Consider the following 17,229-nt stretch of genomic DNA (forward strand, 5'->3'; position numbering starts at 1 on the left):
GCCTCTTTGACCCAAACTAGCTTTAAAAAAAAGTGCAGCCACGCATGAAGATAGAGAGCAGAGTCCTTATTGAAGTGCTCACTGAAAGTGGCTAAAATAAACTCTGCCTGGTGGAGGCCAAGGGAATATTTTTGTTTATGTGAGCTGATGGGAGGGAAATGGGGTCAGAGGACTATACAAAGAAGGAAAGCTACATCAGAAATGCCACTAACTTTAACTATGAAAGCCAATAAATTTGTGTTTGACTTCATTTTTAAAAAAATATTGTTTTGTACAGATGAGCTTTATTATCCTGGGACTACAAAGATGTTCAGCCAATTTGGAGGTCCTGAAGAAGATGAAATGTCACTTAGTGTACAATCATAATTCTGTATTACAAAATAACTCTGCATTAAAGTGTGAGTGCTTACTTTTGATAGCTTTGCTGGCAGACGGTCAGAGGCAGATATTTGTGTGCTTATTTGACAGTGAGCTGGAGAAGTTAATTTGAAATGCCAGGATTTTTTTCTTTAAATCCTGTGCTTGAAAATACATCTCCCTTGTTGTTAAAAAGGTAACATATTGATGAAACAAGAACTGGAGGACTGCACCTTTAGGTCAAGAAACCTGTATGTGTTATCTGGATGCTGCAGAGATAAGGGGTTGTTCCTTTTCAGAGCTCAGTGTTTAACTTTTCATCATCTTGAAAGACATTTGCAAGAAATGGATCCTTCTCAGGGAACTCAGTGGTACAAAGAGAGTCTATCAACTTGCTGAAAAAGAGAAGATTGCTTTGAAAACTTTAAAAATCTCTCATAGAGTGCTGCCATGCTCCATTGCACCAATGAGCTTTTCTTCTTCTTCATATTAACCTCAAGATGTTTCCATCGAGGGGCCAATTTCCCATCTAAATAGTCCTTCAGGACTTCATAAAATATTTGCTCTGCAGTTTTTGCCAAAGACGTTTATGGAATGTGAAAAAGCAGACAGTTCAGCAAAAGGTGAATCTGTCAGTTCAGCTTCTTTGTATGCGACCGATGACTGTCAGTGCAGAACATTTTATTTATTCATTAGGAGGAAAATACAATCACTTTCAGAGCTGTAATTTAAGTAACATGTGCCTCCTTTCTGTCTATTTTTTCCATATCTTTCCTTCAGTTTAACTCACTCTACCAGCATCATTTTTTGGAGGATAAACCAGTAGAAAGCCAGCAAGTTTCCTATATCATCAAAAATGTGATGTAGGTTTACATGACTTCTATCAGATGCTTCAAAGGGAGGGTGACTCTCAGCATGCCTTCACACATTTAATCACATGTACATGATAAAACACACAGAAACATATAAGCAGTGGTCCAACAGAAGACACAAGGTCACAGCATTTCCATGTTAGGACACGATGAAAATAGAAAGAAGACCATGAGCTGGACAGACTCAGGCACAATGAGTCAGCCGGCTGAGAACACAGACAGACTGAATCAGTGGGCTGAAAGCAGAAGGCTTGTGAAGGCTGTGTGTGTGTGTGTGTTTGTTTGTTTGTGTGTGTGCGTGTTTTCGTATTTCTCACTTGGTGGGGCCATACCACCGGTAGCCCACCAACGGTATAAGGCCATGAATCCTTGTGAGACCACAATGCTGGGCCCCAAACCATTAAATGCTTTAAAGTAGCTCAGGACCATCCTCTGATACTCCTTATGCTTTTTATCACTAGGCCTCTCATATGTTGTTTTAGGAACTGCAGGTCACACACACTTCCTAAAGTGTGAGTGACCTTAGCTGATAGAAAGTTTTAAAAAAGGTCCATTTGACATTTAGTTAGTTTCTAGTTTCAGCTGCTCAGATTATCTATAAATCACTGATTGCTAGTCACTAGCTACAGGTTGCTGGTTTTGAATTTTATGTCCTAGATTCACTTCAATGTAAAATGTATCACATGAAACAAATGAATACTGGAGTACAGAAAGCACTGTTTCCTAAAATAAAACTTTGTGTTACTGTCTGCTTGCTTCTGTTAACTAAAGCTAGTTAGCTGTTAGCCTGTAGCTTTGGAGAAGGCCTGTGCTTTCACTACATACAGCCAGCCAGTTAAATTTATGACAATGCAGAGCACCCTTTACTGAAATTTGGTCATAATTTAATTTAATTGGTGTCAGTACATTGTCGCCATTTCATGCTATACTCCTTGATGTGTTTCATCTGCAGTCATTTTGAGTTCTATTACATTTAAAAATGTGTAAATAAGATAAACCTACTTTCTGTGTAAGACTACTCTTCCCCATGCTCTGCACTGGGGAGTGCTTTACATGCACTGGAGCACATGGCTAATTAAGCCAGTGACTAGTCCACCGTGGGATAGTCGATTGTAATACCTAAGATATGGAGTTTCACTGTGGTGTCTAACATTTACAGATGTGTAGTGAGCTGTTTGATACATGTGTTGTTCTTTTTTGGGGGTCCTGCCAAGAAAGCCTGCCATTTCCTCCCTGAAGTAGGATCCCAAGCCTGGTTTTGAGAAAACACACTAGGGACGCTTCTAGGAACCAGATGGTGGCTCGCTAGAAGCGTCAGGATCCTCAGGCTGCATCTTGTAGAGTTTTGCCCCAATTGGAAAAAAGGGCAAAAAATGCCCTTTTGGTCCTACCAAAATGGCCTGTGAAAAGAGCCTTTTTTTCTGAAAGTTGGACCTTTTTATATAAACACACAGGGAACCTGACAGTGGCCTCTAGGAGCATTGAAGCCCTTGGGCTAAGTCTTTGAAAGTTTCAGCCCAATTTGAAAAAGGGTGGAATGGCCCTTTTGGCCCTACAGAAATGTCCTGCCAAAAAGTCTGTTTCTTCTGAAAGTTGGGCCTGAAACAGTTTATTGAAAACAAACTTGGGCGCTCCTTGGGAGCTGACAATGCTCCTCTAGGAGTATCAGAGTTCTTGGGCTATGTCTAACAGAGTTTTGGCCCAAATGGAAAAATGGTGAAAAAAAAGCCGTTTTAGCTCTGCCATAATGGCCCTTGAAAAAGCCTGTTTTCCCGAAAGTTGGACCCGAGACCCACTTTAGAGAAAATGCACTGGGGACATTACTTGGGACCTGACAGTGGCTCTCCGGTAAGACCGGAGCCCTTGGGCTACATCTCGTGAATTTTCAGGAAAGTTTGAAAAGGATGAAAATAAATGCCCAAAACCTTTACTCCTGAGTCCATGACCCCATCCTAACCCTCACCATAACCAATGTCTGAACCGGTGGCGTCGTTAGGCCTAATTTGACGGGCTGAAGCCCCCCCTAAAGTATAATCAAGCCCCCCTAAATGATTTGAGGTGATTTCAACGTACTACTCACACCCGCTCTGGTTTTTCGGGGGAGATGTTAAATTGTGAACGAGTCGAGTCTTTTGTATAGCTTTTTCAAATGAACTGTGAAAGGGATTGACAGTCGTGAGTGAGCTGTTCAATCTGAAATGTGCAGGCAATTTGTATTCAGTAATGGCCTGCAAACAGAGGGCTGACACAGAGCAGCGAATCAGTTATTTTTGTTCACTGAAAAGCGCTGTTCAAAAGAGTTGACTCGTTGGAGAACGTCCCATCTCTCGCGAAAACCATCCCGGTGCTAGGACAACAAAAGTTACGAAACAAAGGCTCTTTTTAGTAGTGGAAGGAGATAACACTTTGATAGTAGAAGTTAGCTTAACTAATGAGGTAAAATCGACTCACAGAGGGCACTCAAGACCGTTTGGAGAGCTGAAGAGTTTATCTGATGAGGCAGAGACAGGCTAAACTTTCATATTGGCTCCCAGCGTTTGAGCTAAGCTAGGAGCGGTGGGCTGGCTTTATCCGTCTCTTCTTCCTTGTTACTGGACGGACAGTCAAAAGGATGGAGTCTAGCTTCTTGTCATGGACTCAGGAGTAAAGCAAAGACACAAGAAGTCTTTAGAATGGAATCAGGAAGTTTTTCCAAAAATTAAGTATTTATCACTGATGGTAGTTAACAATTGACTCCAGCCCTCTGCTAACAGTAGTTTATGATTATTATTATCATCATATTATTGTGATGAATATAACAATAATAATACATTAACAATAATCACTTCGCCATCCCTATTGATCTGTAGGAGTCAGGGCAGAGGAGCACAGAGAATGAGAGGGGAGAGACCTCCACTGGAAAGGTGAGTCTAAAGATAGAGTAATTTGTCTGTAGGACACTGAAAATAAACAAAATAAAATTTGAATAAGTAATATGGTAAAAATGAGATAGCCTAACTCGGTGGGTAATAAAAATAGCTAAAGCAGAGCCGGTCATAAAATTAGAAGTGATAGATCTGGTCTAAAAGGGAGAAATAAAACAGGTTACAAGGATTTAAATAAATAAAATATTAACAATAAATTATACTAAATACAATCAGCTGACAGCCAGACTAAAATGGCAGGTCTTGAGTTTACTTTTAGAAATATGAACAGTTGGAGCTACCCTCAGGTCTTGAGGTAGGCTGTTCCACAGATGGGGGAAATAATAATAGTAAGAGGCTTCCCCAAGTGTTTTAGTTCTTACTTTAGGTACCATTAAAGTCGACCACCTGATGACCTGAGAGCCCTACTTGGCTCAAATGATAAAAGCAAATCTGATAAATATAAAGGAGCAAGACCTTTAAGAGATTTTTTAGACTAATAAAAGAACCTTAAATTATATTCTAAATCTTTTCTAGTTACTTATGTGCCAAAATTTTATCAGTCTGACTTCAAAATACAAAACTATTATTGTGTTGTCTGTAAAAGTCATGGCATTACCCCCAACATTACCTGTTGAGCAGTTATTAACTCTATGTGTTGTGTTTCGTTTGTTACACATTTGATCGTTTGCATCTCCTGGGGCTGAAGCCCCCCCGTCTCTAAATCCTAGTGACGCCCCTGTTCTCTCCCACATTTATTACATGATTATTGCACAATTCAAACAGAAGTTCAAATCCTTCTCTGACGACAAACCACGGCACTGATGAACTTTCTTCCCTTACCTACACAGAGATGTGCAGACAGAAAACATTTTCACAACAAAAGCATCTGTTAGCTGATGGGCTCTCTCCATCATTTAAAAATTGGTTTAACCCACCACAAATCTCTCATTGGTATGATTGTCATGTGACAGGCCTTGTTGCTGTTCGTCTCTTGTGGTATAAATGAGAATATCTGATATGCAGAATTATTTCAGAAGCTCAACCATGCAAGAATTGACATGCTCATTTTTTTATTTCCACAACGTGGCATTTACTTGTTGTCGGCCTCAGACCTGGGTCTCATTTTCCTCCCCATTTTCAGCACCATCGGTCCTGGCCAGGCAAAGAAGAAATTTACCAACGTAAAAAAAGGATGAGACAAGCTCAGGATAGGAAAACAAAAGGTCTGCAATTGGAGTTCAAACAAAAAAACAAACAAACAAATACCACTCCATCTACCCATATCCAGCTCACCTTGGCTCTACCTGCTCCTCAGTGCCTGTCCTTGCCAGATCTTCCAACATCAGAGCGTCTATCAGAGCAACACCAATACAGTCTCCCAAGACGTTCATGACAGTGTTGAAGCGGTCCCTGGGAAAATACAGCACCTTTAATAGTTTTTATTTTCTATGTGAAGTATACATTCAGCACAAAATGGGAACAAAACATAATTAAGCCAGCTTAAGCTCAAATTAAAGGCCGCGTGTCTGTTTATGATGAGGTTTGCTGTAAGACAGGCTGTACTGGCAGCTAATGAGTGTTTGGCCACCCAACAAAAAAAAGTCTCTGAGGGTCTATATTCAGGGTTGGATCATGGGAAAGAGAAGAAAGCAGAGTCACGTTTTTACTGTTGCCTCAGGAGATTTTTTTTCCCAAGGTGTGTTACACAAATCTGATGCTTTGTGAAGTTTTTAAATCAACTTGTTCTTTTTTTCTAGAAATTAATATTCAAATATTATCCTTCACCGTAAAAAGCCTGTATTCAGAAAGCTTTCTGCGCCAGTCTGAGTCTGTCAGTGGACACACCAGCTCTTCTACCACTGACAAATTTAAAGGTTACGATTGCTGCAGACACACCATGCCGCCTGTTACTACTGCTGCTGCTGGGATTGTTTTTGGAAAGTCAAAATGTGTTAAAGACAGAGAGGGAGCTGGACAATATGTGCCACCATCCAGCTTTGAACCATTAATAAAACTTACAGGATCCATTCCACGGCCACCAGAATGGCCACTTCCTTGGTAGACACACCCACTGCTGACAGGACAAAGATGGTGGTCACTGCACCTGTGGCAGGGATTCCCGATGCTCCCACGCTAGACAGCCCCGCTGTCACCCTGCATATCCAAACCAGGAGGGAGTGGTATTAAGCCTGACATTTTCGCTGCACTTCCTCTTCAGGATTTCTTCTTAAATGGTCAACATAGGGAGCAAAAGTCTCTTACAAAATAGTGACTGTCTGGCTTGCGTCCAGCTGGAGCCTGTTGAGCTGGGTGATGAAAAGTGCCGCAACCACCTCATAAAGAGCCGTCCCGTTCATGTTGATGCTCGTTCCAAGGGGCACCACAGAGCGGGTGACTGCTCTGTCCAGCCTGAGCCGCTCCTCGCAGCAGTGCAGAGTCTGGGGCATTGTTGCAGAGCTTGCAAAGACACAATATGGGATTTCGCTGCTCATCTGTTGCACACCTCTTCCACACCTGTTGTACATTACCTTACCTGGATGACATGACAAATGCAGAAAACAAGGCTGGAGAGACACCCTTGATAACACTGAAGGGGTTTTGCCAGGTGACCACAAAGTGGAGCAATGGGAGGGTTACAGCTCCATGGAACAGAAGCCTGAAACACATAATGGAAACTGGTCAAATCCAAATACGATCGATCATACTCTCATGGCAGCCAGGGTCCTGTGACCGTAGACATACATAGACGCCGCATTGAGCACTGAATCATACCTAGACTTGGGCGTTAATGCATTGGATGTGGCAAGAGTGAACAGAGAAGTTACCTAACTCGTGCTGCAGTGAATTGTACTGACCGGTTTGCAGTCCAAACCAGATCTCATGGGATCACCACTCACTCATGGGTAAGACTTTTGGCCACTATAACATCATTTTAGGAACAGAATTTCTTGATTTTGTGGCTAATACCACAAAGTCAAACATATAATACCATGGATTTCTGCAGTGAAACCAGCCTCTGAACAACAAAGATGCCTCTCTTATACAGCAAAATTGACCCCAAGTAACCACTCTGATTATTGTTAGTTGCTTAGCTAATTTTTCACATACTACGGAGCTTCCCCTAAGATAAAGAGCAGAGAAAGCTGAGGGAAAAAAAGAACAGTTGTCAGACCAAGAAAGGTTTGATCTTACCCAGCAACAATCACCACCGTGACCTTTCCCAGCAAGAAGAACCTCTCCCAGTCTTGACCCTCAACAATGGTGGTGGCGATCATCGCCATGATGCCGAATGGCATTAGGCTAGAAGAGAAACCAAAGAAATATGGATCAAGATAAAAAAAAAAAAAAAAAATGCATAAATGAAAAAACAAAAAAAGATCCACAACAGCAACGCTGTGCCTGTGTTTTGGAGGAGAAAGTTCATGAGTAAATATGGAAGAGAAATAACTCAGATGTCATGGCAAAATGAGTCAGACTACTTCTGACTACTCCTCTTCTAGCATTTTCGTTGCTAAGCGCTGCCCAAGTAGCTGCCTGTTGCAGTAGCTCTCTCGTCTTTGTTTGTTTCTTGTAATTTTTTTCGTCTCTTTTTCGTCATCTTTGTATTTGGAGTGGATCATTACTTTGTATGGTTCATTTGTTGGTCATGGACACCAAACTTTTTGAGGCTTCAGTGATATTTTTTACTACTTTTCTCCTGTGTTTGTCTGCAGATCCTACATGTAACCATGGCTGCATTGTTTACATGTGAAATCAGCTGTTAGCAGCCTGTAGCATGTCAATGCTAACTAGTGTAGGGCTTGATGATTTCCCTCAAGGTGAGGACAACATGCTTGTTGTTATACAAGAAGAAGAGAGAGTATAGTGTTGTCGTTTTGGTCCAAAAAGGTCAGGAAGAAATGAAAAGAAACCAGAACAGACAATGACTAAAAGGAGAGTAATCATGGGTGTAGAGTTTCCAAGCTGGGAGTCATCAATGAAAAAGTTGGGTCTGAAGGAGGATGCTGAAGTTGTCTGCTCCACAGGTAAAGGTGACATGTACTGTTGGAGAACGCTTCCTTAGCAACGTTTGTTGGTTGTAAAGGTCATTGTTAATCGTTTATGGCACAGTCTAACAAACGTCAGCGTTTCTCTGTTTGAGAGTTTTCTTTTCTCTGACAGTCAGAGGTGGATTTGTGCTTCAGTGTTGAAGGCTAGCTCCGTCAAACAAAACATGAGCTACCAGAGGGCTATGTGGCTGTGGTGGAGCTTTCTGCCTGTTTCACCCATCAACATGATGATCAGAACGAATGATGCCATCTTCAGGATCCCCTTTGATCTGCAAAGGCTGAGAGTCACTTCAGACACTCCATGTCGTCAAAACTCCAATTTCTACAAACTGTACCTTTAAAGTGTGTTCTTTTACTCACCAACGAACCCAGCTGGAGCTTTTTTTGGTGATCTTATTAACGACACTGATGTTCTGGGCGATGAATCCAGTGTTTACTCCCATTCGGATCAGGTGAACTCCAAGAAATATTGCCCACATAAACAGGCCCAGAATGTTGGGCCCATCGACATAGTGGTCCGTGACATCTACGTCAGGGTCGTCCTGTAATGAGACCGAAGAAACGTAAATGAGAGTGGTTTGAGAAAGAAAAGCCTTTTTAACATTTACATCATGGAACAAACATTGAAGAGAGAAGGACAAAACAACTTACTGGATCATCCCCAGTGATCTCAATCAGCTCCAGCTGGGTCTGAACAAAAGATAAAAGACAAAAACCTGTGTTTGTTTGATAACTACAACAGGCATGTAACGAACACATAGAGGGATGAAAGCAGACCTTCTGGATGCACGCCCTCAACGAGTTGGGCAGGAGGATGTTGCTTTAAACAACAAACAAAATACACAATGTCAGTGCGCCTCACACACACACACACGCACACTCACACACACAATGGGCTCTAATTTCGTGGCGCAGCGCAAGGGGCGCAAGCCTGGCGCACCCTGCGCAGTGCTAATTTCGTGCGGCGCACCGCCGTGCGCTGCCAATTTGACAATTTGACAGACGGTCTGTGCAGAGATGGATGTGATGGCGCGCCAGGGGAAGGTGTCAGCAGATTCATGTTGGCGCAGTGACAATTTTGTGCCAAAAAAGTGCGCTGAAAGCTTGCCAGCTCCAACCTGGTCTATCTTCAGCGCAAAGCAGAGCGCACCCCCTGCAGCTATCATTTGGTGACAGGCGCACATGTGCACACATGTCAACAAAGCCTCAGAGGCAGGTTTCCAGAGTGTCAGGCACATTTTAATGCAATAAACAATCACAGCAATCACTATTTAATGTAACCGTCTGAACCAGCATATACACTTACATCTATATTAACTGTCCTGTCACATCTGATGCCAGATTAAAGCCGTTTGTCATAATGTAAAGTTAACCTGACGGCAGCTGGAAGTTTGATGCATATCTTACAATTAAACAATAAACAGCCTTAACATCTGATACTGAGTATATATCTGGCTTCTCTCATTTCATTTAATTCAAAGAAAAGAGGGAGAGAAAAGACGAAGTAAAAAGAGACAAAATAAATGTTTGTCACTCAGGATTTACCTGTGATTTCCCATATTTCTCTGTTTTAGTCTTTATTTTTAACGTGATCTAAAAAGATGGAGTACATTATTGTAAGGAGGATGAGGCAGAGACACGGGGAGAGTATACAGTGTATCACCAAAGGTTCTGCTTGGCGATGACAAACCAGGAGTGCAGGTGGATCAAAAGTATTCTGAATAGATAAGCCAGCTGTGTAACTGTCTCTTCATTTTTTACTCCTATTAATGACAAAGGAACAGATTAAATCTGTCCTGGGAGCTGGCCCACAAGGTGACGCGCTTCGTGTCCTCCGATGCGCCCCGCTGTCCGTTCTCCTGCTGCAGGGACAGCGGCTCTGACCATCTCCGCTATCAGCTCTTTTCAGCACACTGTTTCCGCTGTGCTGGGGATCACTCAGACCAATCAGACGCTGCGCCTAAGCCGCAGCGCATTTAAAGGCGGGGAGAGGCGCTCATTTGATTGGTGAAAACAGCGCTCGGCTGTGTTAAACCCACTCACAGCTTTTCTCCTCCTCTCTGCCATTTGCTCGGAGGGAGGCGTGGACGCACAGCTCAGCGCTCCTTTGCGCTTTGACTGCGCCTCTCTTGGCACTGCAGGAAATTTGCAAAGTGCGCTGGTCGCGCCCTGTCCGCGCGGCGAAGGCCGGCGCAGGGTAGGTGCGCCTGCGCTTGCGCCTGGTCTACAAAATTGGAGCCCAAAGAGTTTCTGATCTAATTATGACACAGTAAGCTCTTTCTCTTACATCACTAGTTCCAATAATGTCCCAAAAAGGGAGAAGGACCCAAGATCATCATTGCCCGCCTCATGTTCCATTTCAGCGTAGGCATCGTTCAGCATAATCCACTTCATGAAGGCCCAACCTACAACATATAGGACACAGTTGAACAAAAACAAGGCTGTAGCCGCTAAAAGCTCTCTTTACTGATCCTAACTTTAATCAGAAAACATGGGATATGGGAAACAGGAAAACTTTAATTACATCTGTACTTGTTTTACATGCACACCACAAGGAAAATATAAAGCTGCCATCAAGTTCTAAGTCATAAACTATTGAGGTAAATGCCAAAATTGTGGAAAAATTAGTAAATCAATCATGGTGGAAATAACCTGATCCCAGCCTCAGCCCCAAAACTTAATTTCAGTTAACTGCTTTTCTGCTACAGTCAGTGTTGGCTGTATGACTTCAGTTAGAAGATGGTGCTGTCACCACATAGTTCCATAAAAAGGCTTCCAGCTCATAGAGGGTTCAAATATCTGGTGACACTCAGTGCATGTTTGCTTTTGTCAAATCATCAACTGGAGAGCAGAGAACAGCGCCCTCTGAGCTGCTGCTGCTTTTGTGGTTGTGTAATCTGCAGTGCTGTCCATGGTCCTGGCGCCCCGCTACGTACAGTGTGTGCTGATAGTTGCAAGACTCTTCTTGTACCAGACTGTGAACTTGCTTATTTCTGCTGTTAATATCACTATATTTGGCTTGGCAGTACTTCCAGAGCCAGCCTCAAGCAGACTCTGTAGAAGCAGCAGATTTTAGCACTTCAGCGTTGTCTCGTATTTTTAGACCGGAGGCTGCTGCTCGGTCACTGCCCTGTCAGGAGTCAAGTGGTTTTTACAGATTTCTTTTAAGGTCTTCCTTCAAATTCACAGTGAACATCTCAGTTTGAATCTGTTTTCACATTAAAGAGACAAAATAATGACTTTGAATGTCTGAGCTGGCCTCAAAACTCTAGGTGCCAGAACTGGATATATCTATGCCAATTAAAAAGCTCCTATCCTGACAGGGCTCAAGTTCAGGATTTGTCTTACCTGTGACTACAGCCAGAAGATTTGTGACACCAAAGTATACCATTGAGTATGACAAGAGGTGCCCGGTGGTCTGCGAGCTCAGAGTCACAACACCTGTGGAGAAAACATCAGCCGTGACCGCCCACCCAAAACAGGCAGGAAAACACTGACCAACAGCAGCACAGCTGTTACAATATAAACACCAGAGCCCATACGTGTGGCAGTGGATACGTACTAGGGACTATTTTAAGAGGCCGAGAAGGTGAGAGAGGTGTGTTGTTATTCACGTGTAGTGGCATGATTTTGTGAAAAAAGTGTTTCAATTGTACTTTTGAGATAAACTTCAAAATCGAATCTTCTGAAAAACCACCTTGTGAGAGCGCAAAAAACTGTAATCTGAGAGGTTTTTCCAAATTTTGCTGTTTCAATTTTTTATTGTGATATTAATGTTTAGTGCAATTGTAGGCATAACGGAAAGGCAGCTAAAGACCCTCTCCTCATATCCACCAAGTTGTGGTCTTGTTGTGAATCATCTTTTAAAGGATTAGAATGAGAATATGAATTGTTGAACTGTGTTAGAAAGTAACCTTGTGATATTACCTGAGAGAACATTGGCAAAAAGGACGGGGACAGCCAAACACTGGAACATCTGCAAGACCAGCTCTCCTGCTAATGCAAGGAGCTCAAATTGGAGCGCAGTCAGTGTGAAAGTGGACTTTAAAAGCAATCCTATCACCATGCCTGTAGGATAATCACAAAGGGAGAAAAGTTTCAGTTAAGCACAGAAATGAATTTAGCTGATGAGAGTGGAATGTGTCGTAGAGGCAAAGCTAAACCAACCACATTCCCAACTTAACACAACTGATTGGGCCCACATCTCGTTTATTGTTTATGGGGTTCACATTAAACTATAAAGCATTGCAAAATAGCACAACCATTTCACAAAACTTACAGTAAATAAAACAACAATGAAATGGTCCCTGTTCCAAAGTTAATGCACTCTTATGCCGCGGCCACACCAAACGCGAACACGCAAATTTACTCGGGCAAATGGCCTGTCACGCGCCGCGTGAACGCCCGAGTCTCACCGCTGGACTTTTTTGACAAGCTGAGGCGCGAACACGCGAATGCGCGGTACTGCGCATGCGGAGTAGAGAGCTCGTTCATTTAAAGACCGAAAGTCCAAAAGAGCAGCTGAAAAACAATGAGCTGTGGTTTCCAAAGCATGACAGGAGAGTGTGTGAAAGCTTTGGAGATCACAATCAATGCCTGCTGCCTCTCCCTGGTAATCCACCAGCCCTGCTTGGCTGTTCCCTGCGACCTCATCCTCGATCCCCAGAACCTCCGACCCCCCGTACCCCCGACCACCCGAACCCCCGACCCATGTTCCCGGAGGTCTCCCTGAGGATAATGAAGGGGTGGAGGAAAGAGAGGAGCACAGAGAACTTCCATCTTTTCCCTGGCTCTGCCCCTGCCCCGCACTTTCCTCCTCTCTATCAGGCTCAAAACTCCGCTGAGGAAAACACAGTCGGACTCAGTGATAGCCCGTGCAGGCAAATCCAGCTGGGAACGAATGTTTTCAGAACTTACATTCAAAACCTGTCTCCTCAGAGACTTTCAACCAAGCCTGCTCCTGTTTTTCCGGTCTCTGTAGAGTACACACGTCGTATCGTATAACTCTGGATGATGACTCACCGCACAGATTGTTTTCTCCTCCATCCTCCGGCGGAGTTGGAGCCGGAGCAGGCGGCAGTTGCCCCCCAACGTTGTCAAAACAATGACGTTGTGGGGGAATATTTTGAACTCGAGCGAATTCGCGTCTACCGCCCAAACGCGTGAACGCTCCAAACTCGCCGCGCCAAACGCGCGAGTCGCGCCGCCCGAGGCAAATTGGCGGCTAAACGCATCTTTGCATAGACTTTTTATGTAATTGCGCCGCAAATTCGCGTTTGGTGTGGCCGCACCATTAGTTCTCATTACTTGGTGTTGCCCCCTTCAGCATCTCTCGAGAGCTTAAAAACTCACTGATTATACACGGACACTGATTACAATCAAAAAGTCACAGGCATGGACACTCACTCCTAATGGCTATTAAAACTTGTGTGTGTCAACCCAGCAGCAACCTCTGATCTAAGAATACGAGACAAGGCTGAAGTGGTAAAATCTGCTGTTTCCCAAATGTCAGCTTGAGGCTGGCTCCAGAAGTATCGGAAGTCACAAACACACCAAGCCAAAAAAGTGATGTATACACTGTTGATGAGAGCCATGTTGGTGATTTCAGCTCTTAGTATAATTTTTTTTTTAAAAGGCCACACATAATTATGTGATAATTAATGGCTTAACTGGGTTACCATCACTAAATTAAATAAATAGTAAATGAATAATATTTTCTGCATTGACGGGTGCAAGGGTATGTAAACTCGTTTACACAACAACGTTTCATCCAAAAACACTAAAAAGCGGTGAAAAAGTGGGAGGGAATCTGCGTTTACACTGAAACGCTGAGGGCCTGAAAACGCTGCAGTACGCATGCATACAAAGTGCAAAAGTGGAGCAACAGATAAACATTTGGATGAAAGACAGTGGGCAGATTCAGCAGCACAAGCACAACCAGTGTTGCCAGATATGGTTGAGCTATTTCCGCCCAATCACGTTCCAAAACCCGCCCACTTCCGCAAAAAAAACTCCCAATAGTGTTTTACACACGAAAACATTCAATATTTTAATAAACGTGGATTTAAATGCATTTACAGTATTAAACATTTAAGCCCAAATGGCAAGTTGTATTATTACAGACAGTGCATTTCACAGAAAATGTGGAAAAAATGCACCTCCTGTATCCCAGTGACAGGCCCAAGTTAAGCGCTCGGGCTTCTGCCTCAGGCTTCTGTGTAGGCGCACTATGCTAGTTTGTTGATGTGACGTCACGTTGTTATGGCGACATTGATAGCAACTGAATAACTCACTGCAAATAAAAGTGTTTTTAATTGAATATAATACGAGTGAATGAAGTATTCTGAATTTTGTATTTGTACTGTTTTTAAACCATAAAATAACAGTTTGTTGTGCTGTTTCCACAATATAAAATAACGCCAGATGTTGGCAAAAGCAGCCCAAATATTATATATCCGCCCAAATATTATATATCCGCCCAATGCATTTTTTCCCCGCCAGATGTAATCAAAAGTAGCCCAATTGGGCGGAAAACCGCCGAATCCGCACAACACAGTAGTTTGCGACGATCGTAACAAGGGTACTTTTGTCCTGTTGTATGCATAAAGCGAAGCGGAAGGTGACGTCATCGTTTCTACTGAAAACGCAGGCTTACTGTTTGTGACGGTTGAAGAATAATATCACATATTATAACAGCTTGAGACTTGTTGTAACATGTTGTTTATGGAATTTTATGGTGACAAAAAGAGTTGAAATATTGTTATACACTTTTAGCAGGAGTTAGACCTTGAAAAATCGACAAAAAATTCTTGAAATGTCAAAATTCAATATCATACGTACCACAAAAGAACAACACGCATTAGCTTATCCAGTTTTACTTACCGAAGACGACGGCAGTGATGCTGCTATATGCCAAGTCAAAGGAGATGTCGCTTCCAGAAGCTTCTCTTGCCATTTTAAACGGTAGTTAACCTTTAATTACTTACCTATAACAGGCCAATTTATCTCTTTTCTCTTTTTTCAATATATCTCTTCCCGTAATTCCGTCTGCGAAGCATTACGTTTCAAATCAGATTTAATATGAAAACATCATGCAGACCTCCTGATTGGGGCAGGGTAGTAACTTTTTTAAACCCTTTTTCCCACTGTGCTCCAAACTTGTGATTTCTCCCGACTACCCCCCTATTGTTTAATAATGTTATGTGTTATCTCTAGCATTTTATTCCAAGTCAAAGCAAGTCCCCTACGTGTTCCTTATACCCTGACCCCTAAAACATCCACCCCCCTCCTTGTACTTGGTTTCATCCAAAAAAAAAAAGGCCGCTTGAAATCGTCTCTAGGAGGTTGTAGTGATCATAGACATAATAAAGAGTAGGACATATGTTCAATCTACTCTGAATATATAAAGAAAGAAAGAAAGAAAGAAAGAAAGAAAGAAAGAAAGAAAGAAAGAAGTTGTTCTCTAGATTCACTAAGAAGTTAAGTAAGGTTATGATTTCGTTGTGTAAGACCTTTTCTTCAGCATCAAAAAAATAAAAAATAAAATAAAAAAAATTGGAGTAAACTGTAAAGCTACAGAGAAACATGTTATAAAAAGTCAATATAGCCTATAGTTTTGTGTTTCAGACTTGAATTTATCTTCGTAACAGAAACAGCGATTTCTTGCTACATCATTTCTGGGTGCCTTGTTTTAATGTCACTTAGCTAAAAAAAAAAAAAAAGGTCTGTGTGAGATGATGTTCATGATTTGCATTTGTATAGCCTAAGTTTCCCTGATTTTAATAGGCCTAGCCCTATGTTTGAGTCAATGTTGAAATGAGTTAAAAATGCATAGCCATGATGGTGAAAGGGAAAAACATGATTGATTAGAGATAAGAGATTACGATTTATTAATGCTGTACAAAAATACATGATGTCCGAGGTTTTAGGACATCCCTTTCTTCAGGGGCACGCACCCACACATGCACACGCATCTGAACATATGAACCCAGCTAAATGAAGTTTGGTGAGATGTACTTCCCGTGGAAATATTGCCATTTCAGGGGGTGTCTTATGTCAGTTAAAGGGCAATTAAGGTCAACTGCCTGTGTTTTGCACAGCAATAACAATGGGTATTTAAAGTTGTTTTTTTTCTTGGATCAGATTCTCTGAGGCCGCAATAAGTTCTTTGTTGACTGTGAATTTTTAATCGACTATTTGTGTTAGGAAATATATTTTAAATGGCCAACCTCACAGGAATTTCAAAGGTGCTTAAAACAGCTTTGGTTATTATTTCTCTATAATTGAATTGTATTTATTTATTTATCGCATTTTCTTCTAACTTTTATTCTTTGCTGCCTTAGTGGCCATGTTTTCTTTCTTGGCTCAAGAGCTGCCATCTTATTTAATTTTATGTTTGATGTTTATGTTGTCATAATAAATGCAGAAATAGGCATTGACCCAAATTCATCTAATTCTTAACCATTTTAACTAAAATTTGGGAGACTGTATTAGGACTGAGTGTTCAAAACAAACACTCATTCACTTTGCGGTTGAAACACAGAGTGGATTATTAATTTATCATTATTAGCATTTGTTTTATCAAAATAAGGGAGGCCTAAGTGACTTAATGTTAAGGGAGGCTCACTGTCTCATACTTTGAAAACCCCTGTTGTAGAGGAAATACTTCCAATAATATAGTGTAACTTCAACTGTGATCCAGTAGATGGTGTTAGAGGTTATTCATTGAAACTTTGTACAGTGTAATTTACATGCTGTCTGTATAAGAACCCATCAGATCTGGTGCCTCAGATATGAATGGTCATTCCTCGACCCTGTGAACTTCTTGCTGTTTCTAATTCTGTGGCAATGCACCCAGACAGTCTCATCCACTCATACCTACAAGATCTCATTAAACCAGCAGCAGTCTGTTGTGTAACAGCCAAATCGCTGGAAACCAGTCACAGATGGAAGAGCTGAAAGAAAATCAGTCTACTTGATGATACTAGATGTTTTTTTTGTTTTTTGTTTTTCAGTTTTTGTTTTCAAATGTTTAGGTTTATTTAT

General features: G+C 41.9%; 1 protein-coding gene across 1 annotated transcript; it reads right to left on the minus strand.

Annotated features, from left to right (window-relative positions):
- Positions 1 to 5,171: 5,171 nt before the first annotated feature.
- On the minus strand, positions 5,172 to 15,191 carry LOC141791816 (excitatory amino acid transporter 3-like). The gene is made up of 13 exons (XM_074672471.1): positions 15,067 to 15,191; positions 12,112 to 12,252; positions 11,533 to 11,625; positions 10,472 to 10,589; positions 8,962 to 9,004; positions 8,836 to 8,874; positions 8,545 to 8,726; positions 7,328 to 7,435; positions 6,669 to 6,791; positions 6,398 to 6,592; positions 6,155 to 6,289; positions 5,429 to 5,545; positions 5,172 to 5,287 (listed from the first exon to the last, which is right to left on the minus strand). Exons 1-13 carry the CDS (start codon positions 15,137 to 15,139, stop codon positions 5,242 to 5,244), a joined length of 1,413 nt encoding a protein of 470 aa, XP_074528572.1. The 5' UTR covers positions 15,140 to 15,191; the 3' UTR covers positions 5,172 to 5,241.
- Positions 15,192 to 17,229: the final 2,038 nt, after the last annotated feature.

This window comes from Halichoeres trimaculatus, unplaced genomic scaffold, assembly GCF_033239565.1.
Source record: "Halichoeres trimaculatus isolate MK-OKI-2021-1 unplaced genomic scaffold, fHalTri1.1 fHalTri1_scaffold_6, whole genome shotgun sequence".
In the NCBI taxonomy this organism is placed as follows: domain Eukaryota; kingdom Metazoa; phylum Chordata; class Actinopteri; order Labriformes; family Labridae; genus Halichoeres; species Halichoeres trimaculatus.